The sequence below is a fragment of the Pipistrellus kuhlii genome, unplaced genomic scaffold, assembly GCF_014108245.1.
Source record: "Pipistrellus kuhlii isolate mPipKuh1 unplaced genomic scaffold, mPipKuh1.p scaffold_m20_p_22, whole genome shotgun sequence".
Taxonomy (NCBI): Eukaryota; Metazoa; Chordata; class Mammalia; order Chiroptera; family Vespertilionidae; genus Pipistrellus; species Pipistrellus kuhlii.
The window spans coordinates 3,257,968-3,268,994 of record NW_023425521.1 but is presented as its reverse complement, the minus strand read 5'-3'; the positions used below and the strand labels follow the sequence as shown (position 1 = coordinate 3,268,994).

General features: G+C 47.6%; 1 protein-coding gene across 1 annotated transcript; it reads left to right on the top strand.

Moving 5' to 3' along the window:
- Positions 1 to 5,028: 5,028 nt before the first annotated feature.
- CCL5 (C-C motif chemokine ligand 5) lies at positions 5,029 to 10,111 on the top strand. The gene is made up of 3 exons (XM_036450917.2): positions 5,029 to 5,196; positions 6,552 to 6,663; positions 9,629 to 10,111. Exons 1-3 carry the CDS (start codon positions 5,121 to 5,123, stop codon positions 9,714 to 9,716), a joined length of 276 nt encoding a protein of 91 aa, XP_036306810.1. The 5' UTR covers positions 5,029 to 5,120; the 3' UTR covers positions 9,717 to 10,111.
- Positions 10,112 to 11,027: the final 916 nt, after the last annotated feature.

The window sequence follows — 11,027 nt, the reverse complement described above, 5'->3', positions numbered from 1 at the left end:
ACCCTGCAACTTTGGAAGAACTGATGCTGCCCCCTGAGCCTCGCTCCCAGGCCTGCCCAGCCCCCCAAGGCACCTTGTGGTGGGCCCCTCCGGCAGCCCAAGAACACATCAACAACTCGCCACATGTGGTCACCAGCTACAGAAAACAAGCAGATGTGCACAGCCACTGTTCCGTGTGGTGAAGGTGAGAAGACTGGGGAGGCTAGGCTGCACCCCTCCAGCCTGCGTGTGGTGGGAAGGATGAAAATAGTTGCCAAGGTTAGTACCTCCGACCTAGTGAATGCACATGAGGAGATGGGGAGGGTTGGGGAGGAGGGTACCAAATAGACTAACACAGAAAGAATAAGCTGGACCAAAGGGCAAGGGCAGGTGGCAGAGTCCCAGATAGGGGTTTGAATCTTGCCTTCACCGGGGCAAGTCCCCAGAGCCCACTGGGAGGCCTCGGCTTGGCTTGCATCTCCGCACAGCTGCCTCCTGCAGATCCTCCAGCAGCACTAACGGAGCACCTTCCCAAGCAGGGCCCGCAGAAGCAAGGGCGAGACCGCCGATCACTGGCTCAAGTGAGAAATATTTACTCTTGTGAACAATAGTGAAGAAAGGATGCTGGAACCAATTCTCCAACGTGCAGACGGGGAAAGGGCCCGCTGGGAAGAAATGACCTTGTCTCACGTTTTTCCCCCCAAGGCCTGAATGGGACTGTAGAGGATGCAGGGACTTTCCGTGCTTTGGGCTTTATTTATTTATTTATTTTTTTAAGTAGCCTACACACCAAAGCTCCTCCCACATAGTCATAGGGGAAACTCCAATTCTGAGTAAAGCTTTGGAATCCGGTTGGAATGAGGTTTCACTTTCTTTGCAGGCTCTGGTTTCCTGATGTCACCGCAGGAGGCTGGGCAGGCAGCCAGCTTAGCTTAGGAAGAGTGAATGAAAGAGGAAAAGGGAAGGCTGGGCCAGGAGAGCAGGGGAGGGGCTGCAAGAGGCTGGAGGAATTGCTTTGCTGTCTGGCTTTAGCAAGGAATATGCTGGGGAAAGGGGTGCAAGAGGTAAGAATGTGGTTGAGAACCGGATCTCTGAACTCGAGAAGCCCATCAATGAGCCTGCAGGGTCTATGAATCTCTTACATGCAAAATTATACATATTTGTGGAAAGTATTCACAACTTTCATCAGATTCTTAAAGGACTCCATTAACCTTACAGATGAAGAAACTTAGTGGCCCTAGCCGGCTAGGCTCAGTGGATAGAGCATTGCTTGCAAAATTATACATATTTGTGGAAAGTATTCACAACTTTCATCAGATTCTTAAAGGACTCCATTAACCTTACAGATGAAGAAACTTAGTGGCCCTAGCCGGCTAGGCTCAGTGGATAGAGCATTGCTCTGAGGACTGAAGGGTTGCAGGTTCAATCCGGGTCAAGGGCAGGTCAAGGTCATATGCCTGGGTTGTGGGCTCAGTCCCCAATGGGAGACATGAAGGAGGCAGCCAATCAAACTCATCATTGATGTTTCTATCTTTCCCTCTTCCTTCCTCTCTGAAATAAATGAAAATATATTTTTTTAAAAAGAAGAAGGAAAAGAAACTTAGTGGAGTGAGTAAGAAATGAATGAGTGACCTAAACAAAGCACAATGGCTGGACAGGTTCCTAATTCTCAGGATCATAAAATGCTGGGCGAATTGTAATGATACATGTCATTCATTGAACACCGATCCTGTACCAGGTACCACACTGGTAAATTTACACAGGTTCCTTGATTTCCTCAAGGAATCAGTACATTAGAGCCAGAGAACTTGGCACAGGAGAGAGTGGCAGAAATAGGATTACAATTAAATTCTTTTCCCTCATCTGCCTGCCCCCACCCTCTGCCACTCCATTGGAACCACCAAAGGGAAGAAGAATACTCCTGAAGTATGTACCCATTGCCTATTTCTGCTCAGCAACCCCACCACCCTACCTTTACCCCCATTCTCACTACCACTTACACACACACACACACACACACACACACACACACACACACACAGATATGGATCGTGTTGGTTCATCTATGGATTGCTTCCTTCACCTCCTCCTCAGCTAGAGTTCCAACTCAGCATATTTGGTACTCAAGAAAAAACTTTCCTTTCTTCTTAAAGAGAGAAACTAACATCAAGGAAACAGGAATGGAGTTCACATGGAAAAACTGAACCTTAGAAAAAATTTTAAGATTTCTCTTCAAAAAATGCAGTGTGACAGAAAATCCATGAACCCAGACTTGGGTTCAATGTTGAGTTCCATCTACCACTTGAGGCTATGGAACCGTAAGTATAATACATCACTTAACCTCCCTAAGCCTCAACTGACACATTCGATTAAACATAAATAAAGGTCACTTAAAAATAAATGAGAGGTCACTCATCACTATTAATTGGAATCTTATCTAGTTTACTAAAAAGCCTCAAGTATAGGAAATCCCTTAAAGAAACTGACATTTTTCTTACTGTCAATAACAACATGATAATAACAGCTAATATTATTAAGTACTTAACATGCATCAGGCACTGTACGAAGAGCTTACAAGCGTGAGTGTGTTTATTGGCGCTGAGTTGTCACTATTATTATCCCCGGTTTATAAATGAGGGAACTGAAGCCAGAGAGATTAAGTAACTTGCCCACGGCCACATGGTTAGTAAATGGGAGAAACACCACAGCCTCCGCTCTTAGCTTGCCACACAGTCTCCCACGTATTTGGGAACTATGGGGGTTTTGTGAAGGGAACAGTTAGAACAGGCATGCCCGGCCAGCACGGCTCAGTGGTTGAGGGTAGACCTATGAACCAGGAGGTCATGGTTCGATTCCCAGTCGGGGCACATGCCCGGGTTGTGGGCTCAATCCCCAGTGTGAGGGTGTGCAGGAGGCAGCTAATCCATGATTCTCTCTCATCATTGACGTTTCTATCCCTCTCTCTCTTCTTCCTTCCTCTCTGAAATCAATTTAAAAGTCAAACAAACAAGCAGAGCATTATTCTTTGGATGGATGAATGTTTCTGAAGTGTTTGCAATTTATTTCTTTAAATGAGATGTCCATGTTTTCCAAAATTGTGTTTCTACTGTCAATTGCTTAGTGAGGAAGGAATGAGAGGATCCTTGTGACAACCTTCGCATAGTACTGGCACCTAAAATGGGCACAATCACTGTTAGATGCCCGGCTGATGTGAGTCAGTGGAAAGAGCTATGCCTGGTCATCAGAAGCACCTTTTCCACTGTGCGACCTTGAGGCCCTTAATGACCACATCTGAGGCTGTTTCCACTTCTGCAAATTGAGACTCGTAACCAACCTGCCTGTGAGGAAGGCAGAGCACCAGGTCTTCCCTCTCTGGGTGGGTCAGTCACCCCAGCCGCCACTATCTATGTGACAGTAACTAGAAAGAGAGTGTTCTTGGTATAACATTACACTTCTTTTTAAATTCCTTTTTTTTTTTTTTTTTTAGAATTTGTTTGCTTTTGGGACTGTCAATAGACACTTTTTGCTGAGATTATTCAGAGGTCAACTTCAGCCCAGCTCAGGCCAACTTGTCACTAATTCTGAATTATCCAAACAGGAATTGATAACGATTTACTGTAGCCAGTTCTTTGGAATGGGTGAGAACCCTGGCTCTAATCGAGACCACCACATGGGTTCGGTTCAAGGATGTCCCCAGCGTGGACCTCTTCATGGTGAGCAGAATTTGGCAGATAGAGCTCTGAAGGAGCTGAGGCGCCAGGTTTGATCTCATCATTCACTTGCTGTGTGTTTTCAGCAAGTCACCTCCACGCTCTGGGCCTCAGTTCCCTCCTCTGCAATGGAAGAACATGAACAAAATGATCCATAGATCCCTTTGTAGCTTCCTGTGGGGACAAAAAATAGTCTCTAGCCTTTTTTGTCTTAGAAATGAGATGAGGCCCAGCCAGCCTGGCTCTGTGGTTGAGCATCAACCTAGGAACCAGGAGTTCATGGTTCCATTTCTGGTCAGGGCACATGCCCGGGTGCAGACTCCATCCCCAGTGTAGGAGGCAGCCAATCAACGATTCTCTTTCATCACTGATGTTTCCATCTCTCTCTCCCTCTCCCTTCCTCTCTGAAATCAATAAAAATATTTGTTTTAAAAATAGAAATGAAATGGATTTTAAATCAGCATTTACTGATCCTCATCTTGAAAAACTGGAACATGGGGATAATAATAGCAAATGAGTTGACACATGTGAAACCCTTAGAATAGTGATTAGCAAAGAATAAGCCTTCAGTTAATGGCTAATTCTCTCTCTGTCTCTCTCTCTGTCTCTCTCTCTCTCTCTCTCTCCTCCCCCCCCTTTCTTTAATAGGCTTGTAAGCTTAAAGACAGTAAGCAAATTTCCTAAGGACCACTCGACAAGTAAATGGCGGTGACCCTGCAGCCATTACCCACTCCAACTCATATCTGATGAAAAGGTCGCCAATGCCCAGTTCTGATCCACTGCCTCTATCACCACCCCTCCCATTCTCAATAAAACATCTCATATCATAAATAACATCCTTCCATGGATGAGAGAAGACACAGACCTTTGAAAGAACCTAATAAACGCCCAGTTGTTTCGGACCCCTGTCCTAACCACCCTCCTCCCGCCCTTAGGGAAGCAGCCTCCTGACTGACCTCTGGGGGAACCCAGCCCTGGAAGGTGAAGCTGAGATGCCACCTCAGGCTAGCCCCAGGGTTTCCTATCCCCAGCGCTTGTGCTAGCCCTGCTTGAGGGCAAAGGGGAGACCAATGAGCTCACTTTGGATCTGAGGTTGGTGAGAAGAGGAAGAAGCAGGGGGGGAGGGGGGGGAGAGGCGGGGGAGAAGGGAAAGGACAGAGTAAGGGAGAAGGAGAGAGGAGAGAAACAGAGAAGGAGAGGGAAAGCTACAGCTTCAAATTTCCGGAGGCTATTTCAGTTTTCTTTTCTGTTTAATGCAGTTTCACGTAGGATGTCAGCCAATGAATGCCTGGCTACTATTTTGGAAACTCCCCTGGGGGGCACCCCCTCTACTGGCCGACTGTTATAAAGCGCCAGCCGGAGCTGCAGAGAATCCCTGCAAAGGATCCTAAGACAGCACAGGATCTCCCACAGCCTCCACCCACAGGTACCATGGAGGTCAACGCAGCTGCCCTCGCTCTCCTCCTCACCGCAGCCGCCTTCTGCGCTCCTGCATCGGCCTCCCCATGTAAGTCCCAGTCCTGACCACCTGAGTCGCCCTCAGGCTAGCCCCCACCTTGCACTTATACTGTCTGGACCCTATGATTTACATGCTTACTTATTGCTTTTCTCTGATGCCCAGCGGCTCCTGATGGATCCGTGAGCCACTTCATGGCAGGGACCCTCCGTTCGGCGTTTCTGTATTTTCAGGGTCTACACCCCAAGCTTGCAGGCAATCACTGAGTGTGGACTGTTGCTGGGGGTATTAGTAGGCAGGGGCAGCTGAAGCTGACTAAAAACATGACTCATGACTGCCCAACAGCAGCAAGGTTACTAAGAAACTTAAAAGCATGTAACTAAAACCCTCCTGAGACAGTCATATTTCCCCCCCGTTTCATAGATATGATAAAATGGGGCTTGAGGAAGAATAGTGAAAGCTAATTAAATACCTACTATGTGTCAACTATTATGCTGATTGCTTTACATATATTGTCTTAATACAACTATTCTTTTTAAAAATATATTTTTATTGACTTCAGAGAGGAAGGCAGAGGGAGACAGAGACATCAATGATGAGAGAGAATAATTGATCAACTGCCTCCTGTACACCCCACACTGGGAATTGAGTCTGCAACCCAGGCATGAGCCCTTACTGGAAATCAAACCATGAACTCCTGGTTCACAGATGGATGCTCAACCACTGAGCCACACCAGCTGGGCTCACAACTATTCTTTCAGTAACTGATTTACAGATGGGGAAACAGAGGGAGGCCCAGAGAGGTTAAGTAACTGGCCAGGTTCACACAGCTAGGAAGTGGGGGCTCAGATATTCAAACTCAGTTCTATTTGGCTCTTAAACACTCCTGCTCTGCTGGAGAATAGCAACTGACATTTCCCAGGGTCAGTCTGAATTAATTGACCAACAAAAACTCCTTCTCTGTTACGGCCCTTCTTACAATGCCTCAGCCATGGCTCCTGCATCTATGCGTCTCCAATCTGAGTTTTGGAAGCCTCTCCCCAGCCCACCCTTGGTCTCAAAGAAACCAAGATCTGAATCCATTGAGGATCCTAGGAGGATAAGATAAGGGCAGAGGGCCCAAGTCAGGAGGAGGCCAAGCGCGTCCCGAGAGCCAAAGGCATGAGGGTAACGGTGCAGAGAGAAGAATACAAGTGAGGCACAAGGATTAGGTGAGGGGTTGGGGAGAGCCTCTCAGTCCTCTGTTGGAATATCACTCTGTCACTGTGTGTCCATGGCAAAGTGACTTTACCTCTCCGAGCCTCAGTTTCAGCCAAAGGAGGATAATAACCATTTAAGATAAATCATATAAAGCACCCAGTGTGCACTGGCAATGAAAACAAGGGTCTCTTCCTTCCTTCTCCCAGATGCCTCGGACACCACACCCTGCTGCTTTGCCTACATCTCCCGCCCACTGCCCCGTGCCCACCTCCAGGAGTATTTCTACACCAGCAGCAAGTGCTCCATGCCAGCAGTCGTGTGAGTTTCAGTCCCATGGAACCCTCCAGAGGGGTGCAGATCCTATCCCCCCAGGAGCTCTGTAGTGGGTGCCCCATCCACTGCAGCCCATCCTCTAGCTGCTCAAATAGCCATGGCTCCTCCACCTCCAGCTTCAGATTCCCCAGCTATCATGAAAAGGATCAGACAGGGTGCTCTTGGAGGATCTTCCCCACCCTGATGCTCTAGGTTAGTCTCTGATCTTTACAGATGTGACTTTTACTTGAACATCATCTGCAATGATCTTACATGGAGATCAACTTGGTTGGTCATCACTTTCCAGTTAAGAACTTCACAGTTGCCCACATCCCACAACCTATCAAATCCACCTCAGAGGAACTAAGGAGAGGTCAGAAGGCAGGGTCCTAGTTGTAGTCACTTGTGTAAAAAACACACAACTTGACTGTTTGGTGTAGAAATAATAAAATGAGATTCTAAATCGGCAAGCTAATACATTTGGGGGGAAAAAATCTAATAATCTCTACTACCTAGGAAGTGCCTACTGTGTGTCAAATGTCTTACATGCATTATCTAGACCCAGGGCCAGAGGCTTGGGAGAGCACACAGAACAGAAAGGCAGCAACTGGGACTAATTCTCAAGGGACAGAGAGTGGAGGCTCCCACGAGTCGGGGCAGGAAAAGAGGGAGGTGGGAAGTCAGGCAAGTGGAAGGTCCGCAATATGGGGGGAGGGAGAGAAGGCTTGGCGAGGAGGGGCTGCGCTCCAGTGTCCCATTCTACAGGGAGGAGGAGGAAATAGGGGCCTGAGCGATGCTGACCCCAGATGTTTCCTGGCCTTTTGACTTGCTGGCCACAGGCTAAGGGGGCAGAGGAGAGCAGATGTGGTAAGCCAGCAGGATTTCCTGTATGACACCCAGCTTAACAACAGCGGGGTCTGCGTCTGAAGCTCTCTTACCAACCCAAATAAGAAAACAAACACTAGGAGGTACAAGAGCCCAGAATATGGCTTCTGCTCCCTTTCTCTTCTCTGCCCACTGGAGTGGCAGAGAGATGGTTGTGATGATTTGCCAAAGGTAATCCAACTAGTAAGTGGTGAAATCAAGACTCCAGTTTATGTCCTCCCCTCATTCACCCACACATGCAGATTTGTTGAGTGTCTGCCCTGCACCAGGCACTGTATTATCTAAAGCAAAATTATATGGGGTTTTTTTTGAAAGCGTGTGTTTTTTTTTTATTTTTCAATTAGAATTGACATTCAATATTATATTAGTTTCAGGTATACATCATATGGTTAGACATTGATATAACTTATGAAGTGACACCTGCCCCCCAAGTAAGTCTAGTCCCCATCTGGTACTGTACATAATTATTACAACACGAGAAGCCTGATGCACGAAGATTCATGCAAGAATGGACCTTCCTTTCCCTGGCTGCCAGCACCACCTTAGCTCTGGCCAGAGTCACCTTTCCTTTCCCTTTCCGCCTTCCGATGTTGCCCAGAGGCCCGGAGGGGTGAGGTGGTGCGGAACACCTGCATCCTCGCCATGGCAGTGTCCCACCCTGTCCCCAGCTGCTCTGTGCCTGCGTATGCAAATTAACCCACCATCTTTGTTGCATTAATTTGCATACTCACTCCTGATTGGCTGGTGGGCATCACGAAAGTACAGTCAATTATCATGTTACTCTTTTATTAGGTAGGTAATTGACTATATGCTCTATGCTGGACTTTATATCCCTGTGACTATTTTTGTATCTGCCAATTCATACCTCCTTTTTAAAATATTTTTTTTAATTGCTTTTAGAGAGGAAGGGAGAAGACAGAGATAGAAACATCAATGATGAGAGAGAATCATTGATCAGCTCCCTCCTACACACCCCACACTGGGGAACAAGCCTGCCACCAGGGCATATGGCCTGACTGGGAATCAGACCATGACCTGCTGGTCGGTGCTCAACCACTGAGCGACACTGGCCGGCCCCAATTCATACTTCTTAATCCCTTCACCTGTCCCCCAGCCCCCAACCCCTCTCTCATCTGGGACCATCAATTTGTCTTCTGCACCTATGAGTTTGTTTCTGTTTTGATAGTTCGCTTACTTTGGGGTATTTTTAGATTCCATGTGTAAGTGAAATCATAAAGTATTTGTCCTTTTTTGTCTGACTTATTTCACTTAGCATATACCCTCTAGATCAGTGGTCAGCAAACCATGGCTCACCAGCCACATGTGGCTTTTTGGCCCCTTGAGTGTTCTAACACCACTTCTTCAAAATAGATTCGCTGAAAACCGACTTCTGCGAATGGGCCACGAAGTTTCAATTGCACTGTACGTGTGTGCCCCCACGTGGTATTTTGTGGAAGAGCCACACCCAAGGGGCCAAAGAACAGCATGTGGCTCAGGAGCCGAAGTTTGGCGATCACTACTCTAGGTCCCCTTATGTTGTTCAGGGCCCTTTCAAGGGGCATAGTTAGGGAATGAGTAAGTGGATCTCGTATAATTAATCCAGTCCAACATTTATAGCTCCTTCCTCTATATCAGAGCTCATAACCTTGGGTAACACTCTAATCATCTGAAAAGATACTAATGTCCAGGCCCCTCAAAGATTTGTTTTACCACCTCTGGTCTCCCTCTTGCTCAGCCCTGACCCAGTTCCCAGAGAACCCCTCCTTTTCTCTGCATCCGGTGCACCCAGCACTGGGTCCGAAACAGAGAAAGTGCTGAGGAAAGGCTAGTGGCTGACCAGCTTATATCCCCTTTTCTCTCCAGGTGGCACACTTGTGTGTGAGAATTACAATGCACACAACTCTGCTTCTGGCTTGGAGCCCTTTTGAATCACCAGGAAAGGAAAGCCACAGATAAAATCTTATGGAGCTCCAAAACGGACCCACCCAGTACCTTCATCATCTCCTCTTGTGCCCCAATCCGTCATTCCTAAAACTGGCTGTCCCAGCGCTGACCACGTGTCTCTCTCTCCTCTCCTCTCCCACAGCTTAATCACCCGAAAGAACCGTCAGGTGTGTGCCAATCCAGAGAAGAGATGGGTGCGGGAGATTATCAACGCTTTGGAGATGAGCTAGAAGATGAAAGGCGCCTCGAACCCAGAACTTGTGCAACTTTCTTACTGCTTCTCCCCAATCCCCGGCTCTCACCCTCCTTGGAGGCCCTGACTCCACCACGCAGTGGCAGTTATAAAAGCCTCCCCACCAAAGCCCCCAGGAGCTCCTGGGGCTCTGCGCTGTGCCCAGAAAATCTCTGGCCTTGGATCTGCAGGCGCCTCAGCTCAGGCTACGGCTCTGCAGTCAGGAAGGAAGTCAGCGTGCCTCTGGCCAGCTTGCCTCTGGAGGCGAAGAAGGGGACACACTGGGCTTCTATGGTAATGTCCCACGGCCAGAGCTCCAATCTCACCCCCTCACTAGGATAGGCTCACTCAAAAGTGAGAAACCAGCTTTCTAATAAAATTTCCAAGACAATTACCAAGCTGGCTCCTGGCATGATTTCCTCCCCAGGGGACCCTCCTTCCTCATGAGTATTAAACACGCAGGGGTGCACACATCTGGTGTCCTCCCTAGATTTGGGGGTGATGCCTTGCACAGTGAGCAGGGCTGGGGAGCATAAGCTCTCTGAGAAGGGGCCTGGGCAGGACAGAGCAGGTAAAGTAACGAGTGGCTTATCTACCCCAGGGGGAAACTAGAGTCACTACATCCCAACCCCAAGTCCCCAAGGATTTATTTCACTCCCTGCCACAGCTCCTCCATTTCCTCAGACCTTCCTCTTCTACCTGGTCTACCCTAGTCCTCATCCCCAGTGAAGGGTCCTCTACACTCTTGCTCCTGGAATAGCAATTTTAATGGCAATCCCACCACCTCAGCTCTTTCAAATAAAGGGAGTAAGTAAAGAGGTGGGGGGTCCTCCAACTTTCCCATCTATGTGCCCCTTCATGTGAACACATATTGACACTATATATCTTTGTAGTTATAGCGGGCATCGTTGAGCGCTCACTGTGTGCTGGGCGTTGCCAGCCCCTTACATTCATCATCCCTCATTCCCACAACCCAATGGGGGAGGCAGTATTATTAACCCTGTTTGCAGTTGGGAAAATCCTTGGTAAGAGATGGAAATAACTTGCCCAAAGCCCCAAAGTAAAAGAAATAAAATTTAAAAGGGGGGGAGGAGGAACATTTAAACCCATGAGGTCTGATGTCAAAGCCCATGCTATTTTTTAAAATCTAGGATACAGTTGTGTCCAAATACTGAATTTAGCTGCCTTGCCTTTTCAGTGTCCTTTTCCAGACTTTCTCTGTCTTTAAGAATATTGACATTTTGGGAAAGTTCAGGTAAGATTTTTGTAGAATATTTCATTTGAATTTGCCTAATTGTCTCCCCCTAAT